The sequence below is a fragment of the Clarias gariepinus genome, chromosome 15, assembly GCF_024256425.1.
Source record: "Clarias gariepinus isolate MV-2021 ecotype Netherlands chromosome 15, CGAR_prim_01v2, whole genome shotgun sequence".
Taxonomy (NCBI): domain Eukaryota; kingdom Metazoa; phylum Chordata; class Actinopteri; order Siluriformes; family Clariidae; genus Clarias; species Clarias gariepinus.
The window spans coordinates 5,731,792-5,758,901 of NC_071114.1; the positions used below are offsets into that span (position 1 = coordinate 5,731,792).

Below are 27,110 nucleotides of genomic sequence, written 5' to 3' on the forward strand. Positions count from 1 at the left end.
TGTGACACCACAGTGATTTTTTTTGTTTGTTTTTGTTTGAACTCTGTGGAAGACTTAAGTGTGAGGTAAGGGAATTTGACAGATATTTGTGAACACTTCATCAATGTGGCATGTCTTTATACTCTCATAAATTGATTTACAGTCCATCCAATTCTGAAGTCATTTACCATCACACATCACCTTCATCATTCCCTAAACCCCAATAAGAGATTAAATGCCTATGATCATTCTCTTTAGTGCATTTTGGAAAATTAGAATATCCTGAAATTAAAATAATTTCTTTTCATAATTTAATTCAGGTTATGTATATATTAGTAGATAATCATGGACTTAATCTTGTTTGGAAGCCATTTGATTTACAGTGAGTTGACGTCTGGCATTGAAAAAATCTCAAGCAAGATTTTATTGCTACAGTGTGACGCGCCATAAACAGAATATTAAAAAAGAGAATATTTTCAACAAACAACAACAACACCTTGTTTTTTTTACTATATAGTATTATATATAGTAATATACATAGTATTTAACTAACTATATAAAATTTTTATGCAAAAACAAAATGAATGTGAGAACAAATTATATTTTGCACACAGGAATGAATCAAAATCTAGAAAATAACTGTATCAGAAATTGTGCACAAATTAACCAAAAATACAAACACAAGAACAAACTATCTTGTTTACACTACTTAAACAAAATAGGGGAACAAAATGTATTCCATAGACATGAATTAACCTAAAACAAAAACATGAGAATAAAAAGAACATCTTGTGCACAGAAGTTAATAAAAATGAGGGAACAAATTGCATTTTGTGTGCACCTACAGAAAAAAGAATGTCTTATATGCTGTGAGCACAAATTAATCAAAATGTGGGAACAAATAAAACCCGAAATGTAAGAATTAAATGTATTTCATGCACACAAATTGATTTAATTGAAAGCATGAGAACGAATTAAATTTTGCATTCAAGAATTACCCCAAATCTGCGGAAAATAAATGAAGAAAAATGTTGAAACTAATTATCCCTTGTGTGCACAAATTAACTACAACCAAAACGTGATAATGAGTTGTGCTTTATGGTTTTCATAAGTTAACCAAAATGTGTAAATGATTTCGAAAAATAAGCGAAGAAATTAGGGGAAAAAATTGCCTATTCTGGAGATCCATAGTCTAGCACCCTGCTGAATGACATCACTTATTATGAATGTAACTTTTTAATTTTCTGCTACAATTTTGGTCAAGATTTAAAAAAAAAATAATGACCAAGATTTATTGGAATAGTTTTAACTTAAACAATTATCCAAAATAGATAGATGATTACAAATGAGTGCACAGTTTTATATTTTTATACTGTGACATTATAACAAACTTTTGCAAATATTTATTTTATTTTATTTTAAATTTTTTTATTATATTTTGGTATTTGGGATTTTGGCCTGTATATGAAGTTCGAAAGCTCACCAAGCTGTTGATGACGCCTAGCCGAGCCTTGCGCAGGTCCTTGGCCACCTGGAAGATGTCCACCAGTTTCTCCGTGTCTGCGGCGTCCAGGAGTTTCCACAAGGCGCAGAAGACTCCAGAGCGTGAAGAACCATCACTGGTACAGGAAACAATCATGTTCAGTATAATACAGTATATTGCACACTCATTTCTGTAGATGCTCTATTCCTCTTAATTTCCTCTATTTCCTTTAATTTATTAAGATGTTCAGGGTGTGAGAGACATTCCAGCAGTTAAAGACTCACTTGCAGTGTACTACAATGGGAACGTCACTGTTCTTTGTATCACTGTCCTGTCTGACTTTCCTCATCATTTCGACCAGGTCGAGAGGGTTGGGTGGCAGCTCGTGCCCCGCCCATTTCAGGAAGTGGTACTGCTCCAACGTGTGGCTGTCTTTCCTCTGCAGGAGGGACGAGCAAGCAAGTCTGAGTGCACGGCTGTATCTAAGAGTGTATTAGTCAATATGATCGTAATAGCAAAGCAACGATCTGCTCACCTTTGTGTGCTGTATTTCCAGGCACCGCTTGACATACGTAGGACAGTTTTCAGTCTCTTTGACCTCCACCTCTAATTCACCGAATGTTTTCTTCTCATCATCCCAGTACTGGGAGCAGAACTCCTGACAGATCGACACATAAACACAAACGAGTCATGAGCGTGGGATCTTTTCGAGCCTTATATATATTTAATGCAGATGTGATGAGACTCACTTTTTCATTCTCAGTGCAGTCAGTGAGCATGAACACAGTCTTAACCCGTTTCTGGTAAAGCATGTGCAGAAAGTCCACAACCGTGTCAGGCATTGGTCCTTGTGCAGCAATGAAGCTACCCGAGCTCCAGTATCCCTGGAGGACAGCAGACATTATACATCTGAACATGCATGGAAATGTTTTAACGTTTGTACTGTATGTAGGGAAACACTTACATCCACATAGGAGGCGTTGATGTATTTGGTGGGGATTTCATCATCTTCATCTGAGGAATATTCATACTCATCCTCAGCCTCGCTGTCATGGCTGGCTTCATCATTCACTTTAATTGGGACTCTGTTAAAGTCGTCTGAAAGGAAAAAAACAAGTTTTATAGTCTTATTTTTTTCTCATTTTGTAGAATATTTCTTCTCTATAGTCCTACTAGGGACCGTCCAGGACAATGCTGACCATTTACACACTATAGGCAATTTTGGAACACCAATTAGCCTAATCTGCATTTCTTTGAAACCCACCAAGCACCCTCCAGTACCAGGGAGAACATGCAAACTACACGCACCCGGCCCCCAAGGTGAAAATCTAGACAGAGGCTCAAGGCGACAGTTCTAACCACTTCACCACTGGAACAGTTCCAATAAATATCAACAACACTGTCATATCTATAACTTGGATAAAAAAAGATCATTTTGATTTTGACATTGAAATATTGAAATTAAACACTCAAGATGTGAGTAAAGTCAAGACCTTTAAAGAGTTTTACAAAAGATTGGCATTAACTTTCATACACACCACGTTTTTGTGTGGATCATAAGTAATGGAACAAACGCTTGACAAGCAGTTGCATGAGTAGTGAGGCAGATAAAAGGTCTGGAGGAGGTTCTATGCAGTATCGTTGTTCCACAATGTATGGACCTGACTGTATTTCAAATTTTTATAAGTGATTAAAAACAAAGCTCAATGCTCACTTGGCACGATAGAAGAACGGTTTTTATTCTTGTTCTCCTCAGAACGCGCCGTGTTGGACGACCTGTAGTTTTTGAATTTGGGAAGTTTCTGCAAAATAAAAAAGGAGAATGTTAGAATGATGTGCCTGGGCTTGAGTAGGATTAAGTTAACATGAATGCAAAGGTCAGTGAAAACATGGTTAACGTGTTATTATACATTATTGCTGAAGAAGTAGGGAGAATACATCTACTGTATAAAGAATGTTTATAATTTAAACAGTGTTATGTACTTCTGAAGTTTTTTTAGGGGGAAAAACACAAAAAATAATATACTGTACTATAGATTGTGCATATAGTTCAGCTCTTTTTTATTTTTGATTCACCACTAAATCAGGAGGTTTTAAATATACCTCCATGTAGATAAAGTACAGCACATTAATAGAGATGAGTAGATACAGTGATAACATATTTGTAAGTGTTAGATTAAGTACAATATCTCTGACAGTGCTGAGATTTGAACAATTTTTTTTATAATAACTAGGAATTTAAAGGTTAGGATAAAGAAAGAGAGGAACCACAAACCTGAAACTCCATCTCTATTAAAGACTGATCGTTCCCCTCTTTCTGTCGGAGTATGTTGACCTCCGAGTGGAAGTTTGAGAGTGACATTTCCGTCTCGCCAAACTGACTGTACTCGATCAGCGCCGTGTGGATGAGCACGTACTGGGCCTGGGATACATCACACCTCCGATTAGATCAGGGCACATTTACTGTTTACATTTAAAGATGTTGCTTAATCCTAATCGTCCTCAAACAGCAGCCAGATCTATACACACACACATCTCCATACATTTCTCTTTCAGTCTCACACACACAAATACACACACCCTCTGCTGGTCTACCTTAAAGCTTGTTAAAGTATTTTGCCGTTATTTAGATGACCCATTAAAATCCTGAGGCATCAGGTTAGTGTGGCTGTAGTGTCTATTGGGATTTATTTATCCAGCTGATTCATATAACAGTTGACCTATTATTCTTTTATTCTGCTATCTGGTAAACCAATATGATCATATACAGTTCAATTAAAATCAACTGCACAAACTCAAATAACTCTAACTAGATGATTTCCAACAGTTTGGTGGCACACACTCCTTTACACTATGTATTAAATACAAGTTTATTAACCATACACTAATTGGAATAACTAAAGTAATGGTTTATTAATAGAATTATTAATAATGTTTATGTAAAAAAATCATAAAAGGTTCCTGCTGTGTGTTTTAAAATAACAGTTGAGAAGTTTAGCATATAGTGTAGAACAGGAACAGTAAAAAGTCCACCAAGCTGGATAACAGGCAGAACTATTAACTAATATTAGTTATAATACAACAAGTGGTTCTGACTATATACTGTAATCTGATTGGATGAGAGGCTCTCCATAAGTGCTCATATAGTGCATAACAGCACTGGGTATTTAACTACATGTAGAATATAGAATATATTTCTTGTTTTTATCATAATTAGTTGTGGACTTAACTATTTTGTAATACTTTCTACTGTATTAAATAATATGAATGTACCCATACTGTTAAGTGATAACCACAATAAAGTAATAAAATGATGTCAGACCATGGCAGGACGCTACTGTATGTGTCTCACCTCCACTTGGACCATGAGACATCTTTGGCGGCGAAGTTTCACCACATATCCATAAATGTCCACACGTCCTTCTGCCTCCAGACTCTCAATCATGGCATCGATACCAATGTAGGTCCCTGTGCGTCCAACTCCGGCACTGCGCAGAATAAAAATTATTTGAGTTCAGCTTTTGAAGAAGAATCACAGACAATGTTTATTATTCATATCTAACAAAATGTGTTAATTTGTGAATAACTAATGTAACTGTTTTCCAAAGTCTGCTCCTGTAGTACCTGCAGTGAATGACGATGGGCCCGCTGAAGAAGTTTTTTAAGGAATTGACTCTGCGGCGGAGTTTAAAGGGGTCATACAGGCCTACATGCACTTTTTTAAGCTGTTTGGACTGAACTGTGTGTTAGGAGAGTGCGTACACAACCACTCTACAATGATAAAGAGCCGCCCAGTGGTTTTCTTTCTATTTATTACAGTAACATCCCCCTTCTGAAATCAGGCCAATCGCAAATGCCTGTCGATGTGACGCCTAGTGACCTAGGGTACCTACCTAGGGTTAGGTATCTGAGCCACTGAGGACGCAGTGGCTGAATTTAGTTTTTGAAGCTAACGTCCCCGCCGATCTACCTAAATGCGTTCATGTTTGCGATAATCATTTTTCACCAGACTGCTTTATAAACGCGGGTCAATATAAAGCAGGTTTTACTAGGAAGCTGCTCCCAAAAAATGGATCTGTACTAACACTTCGTGTTCCTGCTTCATCTTCACCAGGCTCAGTAAGTAATTTATTTTTCTATGACTCTTTGCAGATCGCCTTTTCTAATAATCACGATGAATGCGGAGTGTAAGATAACTTACACTCTCATAGAACATGGTTATGGCTTCTTCTCTGTGTACATCCGTCTCTATATAATTCCTAATCGCCCGTTTATAATAAACAATGCACTGAGGTGATTGTCTAGTTGCAAACTGTGTACGTAGTCGGAAAACTATATTATGCTTACCTTTGTTACGTTAGATGGTTTATAACGATGTCTGTCGAAGATTAAGAAGTCATGTAAACACATCAGTAAACACATCGCGTCAACATTTAATGAAAAATATGATGTGTAGGACCTTTAAGGAGAAGGCGGGACACCGTGGTCGGGCCAGCTGGTGAACTGGATGTGAGTGACTTCTCGTTCTGCTGATTTCTTTCTACGCTAAAATTGATGAAATATATAATACTCACTCACTAACTTTTGTACACCTGAATCATAAAGAAGATTTCTAAATATGTGAAAAACGTGAAACATTACATGTATTTGCAGCAGATTATACAGACAGTTGAACATGGAATAGGATCATGATTAATAGAAAGCATTTCTGTAAATTAAAATGAGTCTGAATTTGCTTACGTTCATCAGGGTCAGGTGGCGGATGATGTAATCTGGACAGGTTTCCTCTCCTTTGATTTTCACAACCAAATCCTCGAAAATCTGTTTCTCTCTCCAGTGAGGGCCAGTACTGAGCACATTTGTTCTGAGAAGCAAAACAAGGATTGATTAAACTCTTTTTGAATGAATGCCATAGTGATGGAGAGTTTTTTTTCTTGGGATAATTTTCATGGCGAAGAAAAAATAGTCAACAATCTTGACAAACAGACATTAGTCTGAGTTAGTAGTGTTCTACTAACTAGTGTCACTGTCTGTGGTGCTGAAGCAGGAGTTCAGTTTGTAGACAAAGTTGTGTTTTTCAGTTGTCATTGTCACTGTTCTTACTTTTACTGTTTTCCATTTAATTCTTAAATGTACAGGTTTTAACCTCTATAATTATGGAAAAAGCCTCCTCAATAACTACAATAGAAAATCACAGGCTTCCTAATATATTAATAAACAATATTACCTTATTTCCTTCTTCACAACGAGTTACCATGACAATAATAGAACTCTTCTGCTCCCAGATCATTGTCCAGAATTCTCCAACTGTCTCTTCCTTGGGTCCTTGAATAAAATAAATAAAATAATTCATTAAAAATAAATAAATATATAAAGAACAACATAGAAATAACTGCATCAACTACATTATTTCTGCATTTGACTGTTACAACAGCAGCATTTACCTTGAGCTGCAATGTATTTGTTGGATTCGAAGATTTTTTTCCTGTAATTTTTTTTTTTCCGACATACTACTTACTTACTGTTAAAGATTCAAGTTCATTATGGGGAAAAGTGCAAAATGTTATTAGCATTTCCTATTTAAAGATTAAAATTGATCTTAACAAGTAGAAAATTAGTGGCATCTACAAGTAAAAAATTAGTCGTGTATGTGATGCTGGTGATATACTTAATACTACAGCATTCTTTGTCATTTGGAATCTGTGGAAATGCAGCGAGAGTTATGTGAGTATGTTGCGGTGATTTGTGGCTGTACGAATTATTTTAATGCTAAAAGCTTGTCATGTTTTACTGAGCTGGATGATTTTGGTATATGTGTATACCAAAAATGGTATTGGTCATAATTAGGTTTACATTATAAGAGTTATTTTTATTATATATTATATATAATAAAGACAGTAATATTTGTATTTGTTCTATTTTAGTTTATAAATAATATTCTTGCCTTATTCTGCATGTGTGACATAAAAGCCACTGGTGTATAGGTTTAAGAGCTCCAATGTATTCTATTCTGATGGTAATTTCATTACTATTTTGTCTTGATTATTGTTTTAAAATAGTACATTTATTTCCATAACACTATAATAAAGGATTATTGACATGTGACTCCATGTCAGGCAAACCACATCAATCTAGGCATAGCTCCACCTCTACTTCTTCAGTGTTTGCTGTTTGCTATTACTGAGACAGCTGAGATATTACTACAGGTATACATGCTCATGGAATCAAATAAAAATAGGTGAGAATAACCTGAAATTCTTCCATGAACAGACGTCCCTTATCAGCTCTTTTCCTCTTATATGCCTCCAGCAGAGCTTCAGCACTCATGGGTTCCACCTGGAGCAGTGCATCTTTCAAGGAGAAGAACAAGATCAGGGAGATTTCCAAAATAATATAAACATTCAAACCAGAAACAAAGGATGAGGTGTGTAATGTGTTATCACTTACTTGTAGGAAGAAGGTCGTCCAGTTCTTGCTCATTCCTGTCAAACAGCATTAGTGATATTGTTTATAAAATATCAGTAAATCTTATAGAAATTTAAACCAAAAATGAGAGGGTTCAGAAAGCATTATCTGTGACACAAACCTTGATTTTTCTCTCTTTAAAAGGAAGATTTTGTACAGGACAAACAAGAGTGCGAGAGACGTGATAATGATGAGAAAGCTCAGAATTCCAAGAACAGCTTTGTCATTGTCTGAAACATATTAACATATTAGTCTAAGGATTTATAATATATTTAGTGCATATTATAATATAAATAATAGAAGGACATAAAATACTGAATGAGGACTTCTGAATCAGTGCAATGGATGTAAAGGAAAGTCTTACATTTGGTGTCATGGTTTTTGTTATATATTTCTGTTTGGTTCCCATTATCATTTATGGCGTACACCTATTTAAACATACATAGTTAGTCTGCAATGTTAGTGCAATGTTTCCCAAAGTTAGCATTCATTAAAGCTAAGCACAAGGAACAACCTAATGTGCAAGTACTGTATATGTAATGTTATTGCACAAGATTAAGCAGTATGTGCCATATTTGCTAGCGATGGTCTTTAAAGAGACTGATTTTTGTTCTCATTACACACTGTTTGGTTACTTGGATTCGAATTATTATTGCATAAATCACTACGTTTTAGTGATTATAATGCAGGTTGGTTAGAAAATATATATTTGTTTATAATATAGATCTGTACTGAATTAAAATTTTTGGCACCAAGTTATCGGGCTTTTCTGGCAAGTGTTACAAGTAACCCTCTGTTACAATTAAATCTACCCTGGGGTAGGTTGCAACAGTGCGCTTCACTTTCATTAAAATTGCACATAAATAGTAAGTGTTGGAATCCAAGTGTTCGTTGTGCTGTATATGCTGTTTCTACTTAAACATAATTATTATTTTTAAAATATCTGTTCAAATATTTTACGAAATTCAAATTGCATTAGGTTGTGCCCCGCTCTTCTCTATTTCATAGTCTGTAAACCTTAAATGTCAGTGCAAATACCTTAATTGTGTATGTTGTTAAATAGTAGAGGTTATCTAAGACAATACGACATTTTTTTTCTTTTTTGGTACAGCTTTTTTTATCAGGTTTCGGACCATATTCTACAACAATCTCTCCATCGTCTCCATTCCAATCTTGGATTTCACTAGTCACTTCGAAGGCATTATTGCCAATTGACCTCACTTGGGTTTTTTCTTTGTCGTAGGAGTTTTTTTTTTTTTTTTTTTTTTTTAAAAAGGAAAATATAATAAATTAAATAATTAAAGGTAATATCGTACTGCATATGCTTCAGTCTTTTTTCATTTTATACTGTATGCGTGAAGAAAATGTTTGTCACATATTCATGTCTTTGGTATTTATATTGTTAGTTTTATTACTTATACAATACTCAGAAATTTGTGGTATGTACTGTAGAGCCCTTAATAAACTGAATTAGACATATTGAATCAATAAAGAGTCTTTTCTTATCTTTTTAAAAATTTAATGAACATTGTGTGGCCACTGTGGTGGATCTGCCATCATACTGTGACTAGTTATCTTAAAATTAGGAGGGGTTAATTTGCTATCATATATGTAACTGCAACCACTGTCATATATATATATACATATATATGCACTGAATTTTTAAATCTATAAGAGGGAGAGTAGCTAGTTGGCACATACAAAAAATAAAACTGTAGAAAATGGTGATTGACAGTGAGGAATTACAAATCCCTAGAATTTTTTATTAATACTTTTGGCACAAACCACCCAGTTGGTACCCAGTATTCCCTAGATATTCTCTGGCAACACCCCAGTCCTGACCAGGAAAGGCAACTACTAAAGTTGAGTGCATGAACTAAAAAGGGAGATTGGAATTTGTTTCTATGTTTGCTTAAGCTCCACTAATCTTAATGATTCCCGTAGAAATAGACAGAAATGTTTTTAATTTGTCAGAACAATTAATTTTAGCAAATATCTAGCATAAGCAGTAAAAACAAGCATTCCTGTTAGGTTAGCTAGATGGTTAGAATGTACACTTACTGTAAAAAGATACTAAAAACATTTTTTATAATGATTTATGTACAATGAAGAAGATAAAGGATATCCAGAGTGGCAAAAGAGAAAGATATTTGCTGTAGTAACTCATAATGCAATAAATGCTTTAAATGTACAATAACTATGTTCTAACAGTGGTGTATTTTATTTAGTAACACCAGAAGTAAAACTGTCCACTACAGACCACTGTGCACAAGACCTTACAGGAACCAGTTTTATTCGTAATGTAGTCCAATAATAATATTATTAATACAGTTAAACCTTGGATTGCGAGAATAATTCTGCTGCTTATAATCCAAAACACTCAAAATATCAATCTGAATTTCCCCATAAGAAATAATGGCGATGAAAAAAATGCCTCCTTTTGAGAATTTGTCGCATTGTTGTTTAACAGATTCATCTCCCACACTGCTACAGCCTTTTTAACCTGTTTCTTTACAAGAGCTGTTGTTGCAGTACAGTAAATAAAAAAATCACTACACTTTAAACAACACAACATTTAAAAATGCCTTACCTGCACACATACCCCTGGTCAGTACACGAGCACAGATGTTGACTATACAAGTGACACACGCTAATTGAGACTGAGCATGGGAGAGGATTACCCACAATCTCACAGCAAGAGAGAGAGAGAGAGAGAGAGAGAGAGAGAGAGAGAGAGAGAGAGAGACAGAGGAACCACTGGCTCTGTTGTGATCATGTGACGCTCAGCAGACAATAAAAATACATACTACTCATATTGCAAGACTCGTTCATCAAGTTAAAATGTATTTTTGCTCATCTTGCAAAACACACGCAGACCAAGTTACTTGTGATCCAAGGTTTTACTTTATTTGGATACTTTAACATTATTTTTAAAGCTGAAATTTTGAGCATTTTAATTCTGTCTTTATTAATGTAAAATGCAGTGTTAATCATATACTGCAGTGTAGTGTAGTTTCTGTAAGGATTAAAATGTGCCTAATGGTTCTTTAATTATTACACTAATGTGCCTTAAAAGTGCAGGTACTCACTTGATGCCACTGAGAATGCCAGCAACAGAAATATTTGTTTTTTGTTGTCTACCTTTATGCTGTATTAAATACCTAGTATAATTTGTATTCATTTTTTGTGGATTTGTTTATGAATCAACTTGAAACAGAATTTCACTGTGAGGAACACAAACACAGTAAAACACAGTAAAACTTTTGAACCCTTGAGCAACAAAACATCTACAGTGACAATGCTCATACAGTACTTTGACCAGTCTGCATACTCAAATTTGTTAAATTATTTTTGTCATATACTACACTGTTCTGTGAAAAGTAATTAAAAAAGATAATATTTAACAACATTTAATAATAAGATAATAATTAACAACCTGTTTGTGGCCACTGACTAACTGAAGCCAGTGTCCTTACAGTTAAAAATGTCAGTGTGATGTGCCCCAGTCAAAACAATAGTAGTGGTAAACAAATGATGGTAATATGTGCTCCACTGAAGATGCCAGGGTACAAGAATTAGTGTAATATCCATTAGGCTTTTTTTTTAAACATTAAGATAAATTACCAACTTATCGCAGTTATATTTTACTTAAATGGTATCGCTTGTAACGTTTTCATTCAAATAGAAATTATATGTTCCATTCCATTCATAATCATGTAAAAGTAAAACAGTGTTGACTCTGTTTCCTGAACCAACTTATTGAATCGGTCACTCTTTTGGCAAAACCATAAGCACTTTTCACCTGTTTGGACACATGTTGTCAACACATTGTCATTGTAATGCACCTGTGTTGCATAATGGTGAGCACAGGTTGCAAAAGTCAAACACAATTAAAGCTCAGGTGTCACCGGTTGAACACAACAACTCAAAATTTACAGTGGTGTGAAAAACTATTTGCCCCCTTCCTGATTTCTTATTTTTTTGCATGTTTGTCACACAAAATGTTTCTGATCATCAAACACATTTAACTATTAGTCAAAGATAACATAATTGAACACAAAATGCAGTTTTTAAATGATGGTTTTTATTATTTAGGGAGAAAAAAAATCCAAACCTACATGGCCCTGTGTGAAAAAGTGATTGCCCCCCTTGTTAAAAAATAACTTAACTGTGGTTTATCACACCTGAGTTCAATTTCTGTAGTCACCCCCAGGCCTGATTACTGCCACACCTGTTTCAATCAAGAAATCACTTAAATAGGAGCTACCTTACACAGAGAAGTAGACCAAAAGCACCTCAAAAGCTAGACATCATGCCAAGATCCAAAGAAATTCAGAAACTAATGAGAACAAAAGTAATTGAGATCTATCAGTCTGGTAAAGGTTATAAAGCCATTTCTAAAGCTTTGGGACTCCAGCAAACCACAGTGAGAGCCATTATCCACAAATGGCAAAAACATGGAACAGTGGTGAACCTTCCCAGGAGTGGCCGGCCGACCAAAATTACCCCAAGAGCCTCACTTGCCTCAATTAAGGTCAGTGTTCACGACTCCACCATAAGAAAGAGACTGGGCAAAAACGGCCTGCATGGCAGATTTCCAAGGCGCAAACCACTTTTAAGCAAAAAGAACATTAAGGCTCGACTCAATTTTGCCAAAAAACATCCCAATGATTACCAAGACTTTGGGGAAAATACCTTGTGGACCGACGAGACAAAAGTTGAACTTTTTGGAAGGTGCGTGTCCCGTTACATCTGGCGTAAAAGTAACACAGCATTTCAGAAAAAGAACATCATACCAACAGTAAAATATGGTGGTGGTAGTGTGATGGTCTGGGGTTGTTTTGCTGCTTCAGGACCTGGAAGGCTTGCTGTGATAGATGGAACCATGAATTCTACTGTCTACCAAAAAATCCTGAAGGAGAATGTCCGGCCATCTGTTCGTCAACTCAAGCTGAAGCGATCTTGGGTGCTGCAGCAGAACAATGACCCAAAACACACCAGCAAATCCACCTCTGAATGGCTGAAGAAAAACAAAATGAAGACTTTGGAGTGGCCTAGTCAAAGTCCTGACCTGAATCATATTGAGATGTTGTGGCATGACCTTAAAAAGGCGGTTCATGCTAGAAAACCCTCAAATAAAGCTGAATTACAACAATTCTGCAAAGATGAGTGGGCCAAAATTCCTCCAGAGCGCTGTAAAAGACTCGTTGCAAGTTATCGCAAACGCTTGATTGCAGTTATTGCTGCTAAGGGTGGCCCAACCAGTTATTAGGTTCAGGGTGCAATTACTTTTTCACACAGGGCCATGTAGGTTTGGATTTTTTTTTCTCCCTAAATAATAAAAACCATCATTTAAAAACTGCATTTTGTGTTCAATTATGTTATCTTTGACTAATAGTTAAATGGCTTTGATGAATAGAAACATTTTGTGTGACAAACATGCAAAAGAATAAGAAATCAGGAAGGGGGCAAATAGTTTTTCACACCACTGTATATTGACTATCAACTTACCAATTTCAGGAGTTTTAAAATTTACAGCTCCAGTCACGTGTTCACAGTAAGGATTAACAGTGATATTATAATTTTGGGAAGGCTTTAGTGATGTAAATGCAACAGGGAAACTTGACAAATTCCATGGCTCGATGTTATTTGATGCATTTGTGAATGTGACGGTGTAATTGCCTGAGTCCGTGTTGCCCAATTTTACCCTCACTTGATCTTTTCCCTCTTCAAAGGTTAAGTTACCTGTAAAAAAATGTTTACATGTGCACCTGGTAAACAAAACGATGATATGATCACAACAGGAACATTTTTTTGGCATTAGGTTTAATAGGTACTTACACTTGGGAGTTTTTCCTGTGGAGTAAAAAAAAAAGAGATAGCAAAATGCTGATATTTATATTTAGATGAAACACAAAAATAAATACACATAATAAATATGTTACACCACGCACTGCACCACGTTCCCTCTGATCCTCCAGCACTGCTCGCCTCATTCCACCATCTCTCAGGGATCGAGGGCGGCATTCATCCAGGCTCTTTTCTGTTCTGGCACCTAAGTGGTGGAATGAACTTCCTCTAGATGTCCGTACATCAGAGACTTTGACTATCTTTAAATGACGACTCAAGACGCATCTGTTTCTTCAGTACTTTAATTAACACCCCCCCCCCCCAAAAAAAAAAAAAAAAAAACCTCTTCCCAGTTGTGTTGGACTAATGGCACTTAGTTGTTAACCCAGTGTAAGTATGTATCCAATGATGTAAACTGTAAAGTCGCTCTGGATAAGAGCGTCTGCCAAATGCCTAAATGTAAATGTAAATGTTAAGAAGGTGTTTGTGCATGCGTGCGTGTGTGCATCCGTGTGTGTTACCTGTTGTTGCAAGTAGGGATAACTGCAGGCTGGAGCAATAAGAAACAAATCATAATAATTAGTACAAAAACAACAAAAGCTAGACGCCTGACTGAGCTTCAGTCAGGCTATTTATAATAAACTTAATTACCTTTCCTCGGTTCAGGTGAATGCTTACGTCACCTGCCCAAGGTGCAGTCTGGGCCTTGAAGTCCAACTAAAACAAAACTACAAACATAAAACATAACGCAAACCAGACTAAGAGCGCTTTGGCGCCCTCTAGGGGTTAACCCTTACAATATCTATTTGTAAATTCCTGTCTACAGTTAATAACAACTTGTATATATCGACCACCCACTGTAAATTTATAATTATAGTTACTTGCAATATGTATACTATGCTTACATAATATCCTGCACATAAGTATAGTTACCAGCCATACCAGTTACCATAATATCCTTCTGTAATAGTTACCCATAGCTTCTCCCTGCACATATCCCTCTTAAGTGTACTTAGACTTTATACCTTTATCCTGCACTTTCTGCTAATTGCACTTCTGGTTAGACCTAAACTGCATTTCGTTGCCTTGTACTTGTACATGTGTAATGACAATAAAGTTGAATCTAATCTAATCTAATCTAATATTTGTCCTTATCAGGCAATGTCAAAGTCAACGTTATTGTCAATTCTGCTACATGTACAGTGCATACATATAGAGAATTGAAATTACATTTCTCTCAACCCTTGTTACAAATAACACTGAAAAAAAAATAAACCTAAAAAAAAACCTTAAATAACACTGGAGAACAACAAAGGTAAGATAATTAAGTTACTGTTCTGCAAAAAGGGACAGATTACAACGCAGAAACCTGATATGGTGAAAAATGGAACAGTGCAATAAGAATAGTGCAAGTGTGTTTATTTTAGTTGAGTAAAGTGACATTTTAAAGAGCAATATAAAACAGTATAAACAAGAATGTTTATACTTTTTAACGTAGTTGCACTTCTAGTAAAACTACAGAAAACAACTGTCAGTTCAAAACATTCTAAATGACTAATTCTGTAACGTTTTTGGTCTTGTTTAACCAATACAAAGTTAATAGTATTTCAAAAATATTAAAATTACATTAAAAAATTTATGAACAGCTTGTGGTACTATATTCTTTAAATAATTGTAATTTGATTTTGATTACGGTTAAGGCTAGGAGAAATACAGCTCGAGCTCTATTGGGCATGCGCACATCAATCTAACATTTTTTTTCTCTCACTGTACAACAATAAAACTTTTTGTATTACAGAAAAATTATCCAATAGGTATAACAATTCATTATATTGTTAGTTTCGGTGTTATGCACTAAAATGCCCCCCTGCCATGGATTGCCCCCCATACATAATCGCTATCAAATATTATAGTAGAACATAAATTCAGAGGTTTATTATTATCAAATATGATATTAATATTATAATAAACCCTAGTTACATAACAGCCGTCAAGACCATGAATACAAATTCTTGTATAATGATAATCAGAAAAAGTTAAAGCCATCAGGTATTGATGGCCAGATGAAAACTCATTTAGGTGTCAAGGCTTCCCAGCCAATATTTTCACCAAAAGGTTAATTTCATGACGCTTCATTTAAGAGCTCATTGTACTGCCATCTAGTGGACAAATTCTGTAAAGCAAATAGACTCTTACACCAGCAGGACAATTAGGGGTTAATATGGACATGCCCCTGTAGGTAACGTTGTATTTATCACTGACAGTAATGTGTGTGTGTTGTTTAAAGAAATCCACTGTTCAAATGAAATGTTTATGCACATAATCTCCGCCCATGAATCTTTGAAAATTAAGTGAAGTACGGAAAGGAAACGTGAAGAACAAAAAGGGTCCTTTTCTTTCTTTTCCTTTAAAAAAATTATAGACATGAACAGGAACAGCACTAACAAGTCACTTGGAACAGAATATATAAATACACCAGTCAGTGTTAAGGATTCAATACACACATATCATTAGAGTGTATGACCTTCCTTGTATAAAATATAGGAAGTAAATGTAAGATTCTTTATGAAATGGATAAAAAAGTTTTCCTAAATTTTGATTGAAAAAAAAAAAATTAATCTCCAGTATAATGACTCACAGCAGTGAGACTCCATGTGCTCGAACCTTTATTTAAACCAGGTAACAAATGAGACCTCGCGTTTGCTGAAATCACGTGACTGATGTCGGGGTGATATTGAGATCACATGGGCCCTGTATCCAATTCGAATGGGTGCATTTTGCAAATGACCGAAAAATAACTGACTACCTGTTGAATTGACCCAGGTTAAAGACTCGCTCAAAAAGAATAAATCGTTCATTAATTTTGTGTGTTTGTGCATGCTGCATATGTCTGTCTGTCAGAGAGAGAGAAAGAGGGATGTGAGTGTTAACATTTGTGATGTGTGTTGGGGTGTGTGAGTGTTACCATTTGTTATGTGTGCGTGATACAGTATGAATAGAGGGGATTTTTTATTTTATGCTAAGACTTCTAAAAAGCAGCAGATATTGAAAAAAAAGGATTCACACTATGATGTCATTCAATGTGATGGCATTCAATGTGATGTCACGCCACACAAAAAGCACAAGTTTTCAGCACAACTTTAGGTTTGGTGGCAATCGCATAAATTCCCAAAATGACACAAAACAACTGACTTCCTGTTGAATTGACCCCTTGACATGCAAGGTTAAATTTGTTTGGCTCAATGAGCTCTAATTGTGTACAGGGTTTATGTCTCATGTGACTCTCAGACATCCTAATGGCAGCAGATTCCAACCTGCTAGCCGATTTTCATGAGTTTTTAAGCACGTTAAGTCCCCCCAAAAGCCCTAAATTATGGGAATAAATATCCTTAGGAAAACAATAGAGCCAGGGCCCAAAAAAGTAGCCTTAGAAAAAACAAGAGGGCCCTCGCATTTATGACATCAGGCCTAAAAAAAAACAACAACAAAAAAACAACAACAAAAGAGCATTATCAAAGCAATGTTGATGACATCATAGTCATGTTGTCATTGTGCTGATGTCATAGTGCTTGGCCCCTAACTAGTATAAAAACTATTAAATTTAAATACATAAAACAAATTCAAAAACAATGCAACTATTTAAAGTACATACACAGCATTAGTCAATGAAATAAGAAAAATAAGTCTTTAAGCTCGATGTAAAACCATCCAATGATGGAGAATCTCTGATGCTCAAAGGAAGACTGTTCTACAGCTTTGGGTAAACTACTGAGAAGCTCAATCGCCCTCTGTTTTACAACATGAATGGGGGGGGGGGGGGGGGGGCTTGTCAGTTAAAAGTAACTGACCATTAGATCTTAATGGCCTAGAATCCATATACTGCCTGATGAAATCAAAAATATAATCTGGGGCAGAATTATGCAATGCCTTGAATACAAAAACAGGATTTTAAAACCAACTCTAAATTTTATTGGGAGCCAGTGCAATGAGGAAAAGAGTTGTAATCCAACAGAAAAAAAAATGTACATGAATTACAATTTCCAGGTCTTTACTAAGAAAGAAACTGTTTCACCTTTGCCACTGATCTAAAATGAAAAACAAAAACTACTCTTTACAATTGTGTTTACATGCTTGTCAAATTGGAGAAGAGAATCAAAAAGGATTGATTTTTTATGATGTGTTTTAATGGAGTTGTTAATAGCAGCAGGGACCAGTAGTCGTTTAAGTTTTATTTTCATTCAGTTGCAAAGATAACAGGCCTTGACTTCATTAAGACACAAACAAAAAAAGTTGATTTAATGGAGTATCATTTCCTTTAAGAAATGATTTTGTGTAATTGAGATACATTAGATACTGGCTGAAGGTTTGTAAAGCTACTGAATAAATGAACCAGATCTTAAATCTCTTTTTCAAAAGGAGAGAGGTGTGTGTGCTCTAATATTTTCTGAAAAAAAATAAAATTGTGTCCACATCTCAATATTGACATCAGAAACTGAGGGATTTTGACAATGGAATTTAGATGGTTTTGAAGAAAACTTTGGGCCTTTGTATTTTTTGCAATCAGGTTTGAGATCAAGTTATTCACTGAGCACCAGGTCATAACCCTCCACAATTTAGAGTCAAGATCAAACAATTTCATCTGTGTTCCTCTGGCTCCTGTAACTGAGGAGGAGCAGGCTGCTTTGTGATGCCAGGTGGAGGATCCTGACGTTTGTCTTGTAGAGGCCGAAAAATTGCATGGTGCAACGCTACTTCACCAGTGCTTTAAGAAAATATCTGTAAATGGGTAAAAGTCTAAATAATCTAATTTGTAAATTGATAAGACATATAGAAGTGGTAATACTGACAATTACTTTGTTCAAAAGGAACATGGAATTGTTTACTTGTAATATTCCTGGTAATTGATTAATTTCACATTAAGAATTTGCTACAAACAGTTGACAACCATTTAAAATTTTATACCAGGATAAAGAGCACAAGAGAAATAAACAGGCAACTGCAGTGTGATGGACAGGTCTTTCAGTGAGGCCTTGAGAAACTCGCTAATGTCTTGTCCCAAGTACTTCAAATGGCCTTTGGGTCATAGTGATGGCCTGTAAAGACAAACATGAAACAGGTAAATCAGGCCTTCGTTACAATGTAGTTGAGAGCAAAGCCATAAAACATTATGAACCTTGGTTGGAGCCACTAGCAGGATTGGATTGACAATCAGAAGCTGGAAGTATTTCTTACAAGGATCATCCTGTAGAGTCCATGTGATCCGATACCACTCCGAAATGATATAATGTAAATGTTGCTGTTGTTAGTTTTTCAGCTGCACCCATCATGGGGTATCCACAGTGGACCACCTGATTCATACACAACATTGCAGGCAAAAAAACCTACCACTGAGCCATCAATGCCCAAATAATATAACTTATATGCCAATGTTAAAACTTTGGTTAAAAATCCTTCATTCATTTAATTTATTCCACTTTACCTGATGAGGATCTCAGTAGCAAAAGACCGAGAAGGTCAGTACAGACACCAGACTTCTCCAACTCCAGCCACTGATTGCATCTTCTTATGTAGGAACCCCACACATTTATAAACCAATGAATTTCCCAGTAGGACCAGGAGCCTCAACTGGTTCCTTTTAATTTGGAGTGGCCACAGCTTTACTCTGAAATTCACATTATTGTAATGAATACCAATGAATTGTGGCTAGATGATCTCCAGCACCTCACCTCTGATATTATCTATCCAGTCAATTTTGTTCACTCCGGGACAATTCTTTTCTGACAGGCCCCATCTTCACCATTTCGGCTTGGTGATCGGCAAAGGCAATCTAGAGAATGCCAAAATAGCAAATCAAGTTATAAATATACTTAATTCCATGCAAAGGTCAACCTTACCATGAGAAAAAGTAGGCATAATTCATAGAGTTCATACAAAAGACACAAAAATACTAGGCAGCTACATATGTGTATACTGACTAAATGTTTACTTGTAAAGTAAGTACAGATTCAGTGAGGTTTCTGCACGTTTGGAAGATGGCACGCGCTACACTCTAAAGGAAGCTCTTCAGAATGTTCTGGACAGTGGGAGGAGTTTACCTTTTCCTCAGAAGAAGATCGTTACTCTGACGACGAACGGGAGCATTTTAAAGAGAGAACAGATCCAGCAGAGGACATTTAAGCAAGCTGTTATGACAGTGGGTAAGTTATTAAGTCATATATAACTCTTATTTTAGTTATATATTTTAGTTATTCTTATGTTAGTAAATATTTTCCTCACTTCAGCTAGCTTTTGTCAGCTTATGTGAAACATTGGCTTTCAATGCCATTTACATAGTTTAGTGTAGCATGTGGATAACACTGCTAACATGCTGCCTTATGTAGCAAACATATTATTTCCCGGTGGCTAAGCTAATGCCTTATAGAGTTTATAGATGATTTTTAAATGTTCTAATGTATTTCACCCCGTTTTGGATAGCTTTAGATTACGGTTACTAACATATATTTGGCTCCGTTTTGGTTAGCTTATAACACTGCTATCGGTAATGTTATTTAGCACAAACAAGCTAGCTCCAGTTGGCTAAAATACTGCCTTATGTATCTTAGATGTTTATGGATTCATGTGGTGTAAATGTTCTTAATGCCTTTTGTTTGGCTTGTATTTAAAAATACCTGCTGAGGTGTAAATGTTTAGAATGTGTTAAATATTATGTAAAGCATGTCCAGGGGATGGTGTTCGCTAATGTATCGGATGTAAATTGGTGATGGGTCGTTCGTGAACGATTTGTTCTTTTTGAACGATTCTTGAACGTGACTCAGAAGGACGAGTCGTCTTGGAGATTGATTCGTTTATTTTCTACTGAGCGCGCATGCGCAAATCACCGCAAAACCTCTGTAGGTTATGTACAGGAAACAGAATTGAGCGATTCTTTCTCAATGACTCTTCTACTCCGAGTCGTTCGTTCTTTTGTCACGTGACTCCCATAGACGCTATGCGGTAGTGATGGGAAGTTTGACTCATTTTAGTGACTCGGTTCTTTGAATCTCGTTCATCAAAATGAACGATTTTTTTGAGTCATTTAGTTCATTTCGTTCTTTTGATCAGAAATAAAATAAAGTTTTTAATAAAAAATACCTCCAATACATCTACATACACAATTCTTGGCTATAGTTCCAGTAATGAAAATATTACAATGCAGCTTTGTCCTTAGCTGCATTGTAATATTTTCATTACTGGAACTATAGCCAAAATTTGTGTATGTAGATGTATTGGGGGTATTTTTTATTGAAAATGCAACATTTTATTTTATTTCTGACCAAAAGAACGAAATGAACTGAATGACTCAAAAAAGATTTGTTCATTTTGATAAACGAGATTCAAAGAACCAAATCACTAAATTGATTCAAACTTCCTATCACTAGTGTAAATGTTTGAGATGCACTACATGGTCTATGGCCCATCAACAGATATTTGTCCAGCCTATTGCCAATTAACAGACATAGAGGGGCACAAAAATGTATACACATTTTCACATTATCTATGCCCTTTTTTAAAACTCAAGTTGAATTATGGCATCAGTGTGTAGTATTATCTTTCTTCTAAAAATGTCAGTTGTATCACCATCATTGATGCTGTCATGTGACCTACAGAAGAGAGGTGTATATTTATCGTGTTAAAGTGTGGATAGATTTTTTGGGCCTCTCTGTATATACAGTATTGTGCATTCATACCTATTAATTGCACATCCATTTACTCTGAAAAGTGTAGGCTAACATTTTTTTATTTATTTGTTTTAGGAATGTGTCTGCATCACCCTTGCCTTCACCAGCACCTCACATCAGGACACGCAAGCGTTGTTCAATTTTGAGCGCAATTAAGAATCATACTGAGTAAGTGCACAAATATGTGTATATATCTATATGATGATAATGTACTTTATTTTATTGTGTTCTCAGCATGCTCATGGCTTTTCTTTTTTTTTTAAATAGTCAAAAATGATCAGCCACCTGTCCCCCAAAAAAGCAAAGGCAAACAAGATACAGTCATGCAAAACATTGAAGTGGTATAGAATGATTTTTCTACACTTCCTGAACATTGCCGCCACCAATGCTTTTATTGTGCATGAAGAACTATATGGTAACCTGTCCCATAAAGAGTTTATGGAACAACTTATCAAAGAGCCTTGTGGTGTCTCACAGGAAGTAGCATCAAAACAGACAAGTAGTGAGTTCAGTTCCAGGAGCTGAGTTGACCTTGGATGCCAGAGATGTTGCCACTGCTGGTCACTGGTTATGTGCTCATTGCAAAGCAGTGCAAGGCAAGCGTCAAAAAACACCTTGGAAATGCCAGACATGCAATGTTCCCCTGTCTCTTCAGTTGAACAGGAACTGCTTACAAGATGGGCACAGAGATGTGTGACTATACAAACCATACACCCATTTTATCCTGTACTGTTCCTGTTTGCACCATTTGTCTTTAAATGACCGTCTTTTTTTAGTTTTTATTTTGCACTGTTTTATACTGAATGTCCGTCTTTTTAAAGTTTTTATTTTGCAGCTTTTGTATTTTTTCCAATCAGGTTTGAGATCAAGTTTTTCACCGAGCACCAGGGCATTACCCTCCACAATTTAGAGCCAAGACCAAACAATTTCATCTATGTTCCTCTGACTCCTGTAACTGAGGAACAGCAGGCTGCTCCAGAGAAAAAAATTGTGCATGAATTACAATTGCTTTACTGAAAAGAAAGTATTTCACCTTTGCCACTGATCTTAGATGAAAAACAAAAACTACTCTTTACAACTGCGTTTACACGTCAAATTGGAGAGAAGCGAATCAAAAAGGATTGATTTTGCATGATGTGTTTTAATGGAGTTGTTAATAGCAGCCGGAACCAGTAGAGTCATTTCAATATTATTTTTTTTCAGTTGCAAATATGCCAGGCCTTAAATTCATTAAGACATAAACAAAAAAAAAATATTTAATGGAGTGTCATTTCCTTTGAGAAATTATTTTGTGTAATTGAGATAGATACTGGCTGAAAGTTTCTAAAGCTACTGGATAAATGAAACCAGATCTTAAGTATCTATGTCAAAAGGAGAGAGATGATCTAAGATTTTCTGAACAAAAAAAAATATGTCCACATCTCAATATTGATATGAGAAACTGAGGGATTTTGACAATGGAATTTAGATGGTTTTGAAGAAAATTTTGGGCTTTTGTATTTTTTGCAATCAGGTTTGAGATCAAGTTATTCACTGAGCACCAGGTCATAACCCTTCACAATTTAGAGTCAAGACCAAACAATTTCATCTGTGTTCCTCTGGTTCCTGTAACTGAGGAGCAGCAGGCTGTTGTGTGATGCCAGGTGGAGGATCCTGACGTTTGTCTTGTAGAGGCCGAAAAATTACATGGTGCAAAGCTCCCTGACCAGTGCTGTAAGAAAATACCTGCAAAGGGGTAAAAGTCTAAATAATCTAATTTGTAAATTGATAAGACATATGGCAGGAAAAACTGACAATTACTTTGTTCAAAAGGAGTATGGAATTGTTTACTTGTAATATTCCTGGTAATTGATTAATTTCACATTAAGAATTTGCTACAAACAGTTGACAACCATTTAAAATTTTATACCAGGATAAAGAGCACAAGAGAAATAAACAGGCAACTGCAGTGTGATGGACAGGTCTTTCAGTGAGGCCTTGAGAAACTCGCTAATGTCTTGTCCCAAGTACTTCAAATGGCTGTAATAAAGCTGACGAGGGTTATTGTGATGGCCTGTAAAGACAAACATGAAACAGGTAAATCAGGCCTTCAGTACAATGTACTTTAGTTGAGAGCAAGGCCATAAACCATTATTAACCTTGGTTGAGGGCACTAGCAGAATTGGATTCACAATCAGGAGCTGGTAGTATTTCTTAAAGGGTCATCCTGTAGAGACCATTTGGTCCGATACCACTCTGAAATTATATAATGTAAATGTTGCTGTTGTTAGATTTTCAGCTGCACCCATCATGGGGTCTCCACAGTGGACCACCTGATTCATACACAACATTGCAGGCAAGAAACCTACCACTGAGCCACCAATGCCCAAATAATATAACATATATGCCAATGTTAAAAACTTTGGTTACAAATTCTTCATTCATTAAATTTTTTCACTTTATCTGATGAGGATCTCAGTGGCAAAAGACAGAGAGTCAGTACAGACACCAGACTTCTCCAAGCCACTGACTGCATCTTCTTATGTAGGAACCCCACACATTTATAAACCAATGAAAATAAAAATTTCCCAGTAGGCCCAAGGGCGCTTCACTGGTTCATTTTAATTTGGAGTGGCCACAGCTTTACTCTGAAATTCACATTATTGTAATGAATACCAATTAATTGTGGCTAGATGATCTCCAGCACCTCACCTCTGATATTATCTATCCAGTCAATTTTGTACACTCAAGTACATTTCTTACTGACAGGCTCCAGCTTCACCATTTCGACTTGGTGATTGGCAAAGGCAATCTAGAGAATGCCAAAATGGCAAATCAAGTTATAAATGTACTTAATTCCATGCAAAGGTCAACCTTACCATGAGAAAAAGTAGGCTTCATCGAGTTCATACAAAACACAAAAAAATACTAGGCAGCTACATATGTGTATACTGACTAAATGTTTACTTGTAAAGTAAGTACAGATTCAGTGAGTTTTCTGAACATTTGGAAGATGGCACGCGCTACACAGCAGAGGAAGCTCTTCAGAATGTTCTGGAAAGTGAGGAAGAATTTACCTTTTCCTTAAAAGAAGATTGTGACTTTTTTCAGTTTTCATTTTGCACTGTTCCTGTTGCAGTTTTACCCTGCATGTATGTTTTTGCACAGTTTATATCCTACACTGTCAATGTTGTTTGCACTTTTTATTTATATTAAACTGTTCCTGAAATCTTTGCAAGTGAATCTTAAGTTATTCTAAATAAACCACAAACAAAGAAATATGTTACTGTCCTCAACTTATTTTCTTGTACCACTTTCCTCTGTCCCATACCTGACTGAAAGGGGTAATTATACAGCTCATTATGCGGGTCTTTCGTCTTCTCTGGTGTAAATTACAGCATTATTCATGATCTTTCACACCTCCTCGCATATGGGCTTTCTAAACAAAAAGTGCCTTAGAAAATTTAAATGAATGTATTCTTTTCTGTTAATGAGTGAGCGAGATGATTGTCACATCATTTCGAAGTAAATGAAAGCTCATAGGGGCCAACAATCCCTGCTGATATTATTTTAAACAAAAAAAGATGCATATAAACACAGTTATATATCAATTTATACCAGCAGCCGTATAAAAAAATAGCAATGTAACTAAATGTAAACAAATAACTATCCCACCTTTCTTTTACAGTCAGATAACAAAAAACAAGATAATGTACTTAAAAGCTAATTACCTAGATCTTTCATGAAAGATCATTCAGAAAGTATTTTGTTATATCTACAGTTATATTCCACCCATTATCCTATTTAAAGGTTGCCATAAGTCTAAGTGTGATTTGAGATGCTTTGAGAAATCTTCTGTTTCGTCATGATGTTAGTAGACAATACCATAATTGGTTATTTATAATGTATAGCATAACAATTATGTGTAGCAGTTGTTTTAATGTTACCTTGTAGAGAAAGACCCAGTTCCACACTAGACTAATAATAAAGCAGACAGAAAACACTCTCCACCCAAACTGGATAAACCAGGGAACGACAGAACACATCTCAGTGCAGATCATAAAAACAATTAACATGGCCATGGCAAAGACCTGCGTAAAAAGTGTGAGAATAATATATTACAGTAGGCAAACAACAATTAAATAATATAATAAAAAAGTCCAGGCTCTGATTATGAGATATGTTGCAACATTAATGCAGCTGTGTTCAGTTTATTTTGTGTGTACCGTCTTTTTTACTGTGCAAAATACCTTGCTCACCTCAATAACAGCGTCAAGTTCGACACCAAAAGTATCTTTAAAGTGCCCCTTGCAGACCTCATAGTCATGCATGGTCTCTAATCACCACAGTTGCCGGTGATACAAGTAGAAATAGTAGTTTGCGAGGAATTGTGAGGTATGGCAGGATGCTGCTGTTAATTAAATCCTCACACATCATGGCCTCTTCTGTACTCTTGCTGCTGCTGAGTTACGTGTGGAGGAGCTAAAGGCCAGTGAAATGTGAGGTCCCACAAGCGTCTCAGAATCACTCTTGGGAATCACGCTCAAAGTTCATTTAGAACTAAAACTATTCCTACCTCAGAGTAGGACATAAAAGTTCTTTATAAAGCTTCCTATTCTTACTTTCGGCGAGGAGTAGCAAAGCGTGACGTGAGAACCGCAAAGACGACTGCACATTCTAGTGGGAGTTGTAGTTTTCACAGCTTTTTGTAGTTTTACAAGATGGAAAAGCGAAATGGTAAAATCGGCAGTATTTAAAATGCTGTTGGTTTGCTTTGGTCTCCTGCTGTAGGGAATATTAAATTTTCAGTGTGTTTCATGATATTTTGTGTGCATGAGAACAGAGAGTTTTTTTTCTTTTACCTCAACACATTCCATAGTAGTTTATGTTAAGGGTCGTAAAACTGTTGAACGTTTGCAAATGCAGAACTACTCCCAAGTTTCTGTTCTTCTTCACCTCATCTTTTATAAACATTCCAGAACAGATGTAAACACTCCTGCACCCACCTTTTTGGTTCTTTGTGTGTGTGTGTGTGTGTGTGTGTGTGTGTGTGTAAATATATATACTCCTGTCTCACACAATAACCTTTGAACACCTCTCTAAGCACTGACTTGTACTGTATGTTTCATTGAGGGGGTTCCTGGTACCAGGCGGGACAAGCAGTAGACAAAAGGGGGTCTACCAAAATTCAAGAAATCCTTACACCTGCGATACTCAAGAATTAGGATGGACATCTAGATAGTAATGTGATTTTACTAGACTGGTATATTAATGTGAAATTACAGCCATTTTTTTACCAAGTCCCTTTAGTTTTATGTGTTTTATTGTGTTTTTAAAAATAAAAAAAGCTGACTCTTGAATTAAAATGTACGGTTTATTTTGATGCTTTATTGTTGTCGTATAAAATGCAAAATGATAAAAAAAAAATTGTGACTGTCCAAATACACATGGACCTGACTGTATCAGAAGGTAAAAGCAATGGATGTATTTTATTAGTATATTTCTAAGTAAAAGGGTTGCCATGTGTTTCAGATAACAGCATGAACCTCTGATAGTTTTGCCAAAGTCTATTTATCCTTTACAATCTATGATAAAAAAAAAAATTGTTTGCTGTTTACCATGCCCTTCTGCTATAT

At 35.8% G+C, this 27,110-nt stretch overlaps 1 protein-coding gene across 1 annotated transcript; it reads right to left on the bottom strand.

Annotated features, from left to right (window-relative positions):
- Positions 1-1,064: 1,064 nt before the first annotated feature.
- On the bottom strand, positions 1,065-24,259 carry LOC128543205 (receptor-type tyrosine-protein phosphatase C-like). The gene is given in 21 exon segments (XM_053513571.1): positions 1,065-1,598; positions 1,747-1,901; positions 1,998-2,120; positions 2,212-2,346; positions 2,427-2,560; positions 3,177-3,264; positions 3,738-3,884; positions 4,815-4,950; positions 5,087-5,170; positions 5,928-6,007; positions 6,203-6,284; positions 6,286-6,326; positions 6,690-6,787; positions 6,907-6,947; positions 7,131-7,162; positions 7,712-7,812; positions 7,910-7,944; positions 8,049-8,157; positions 8,292-8,355; positions 8,966-9,159; positions 24,238-24,259. Coding segments are annotated over 21 exon segments (2,112 nt in total). The 3' UTR covers positions 1,065-1,387.
- Between the last annotated feature and the right edge of the window lie 2,851 nt (positions 24,260-27,110).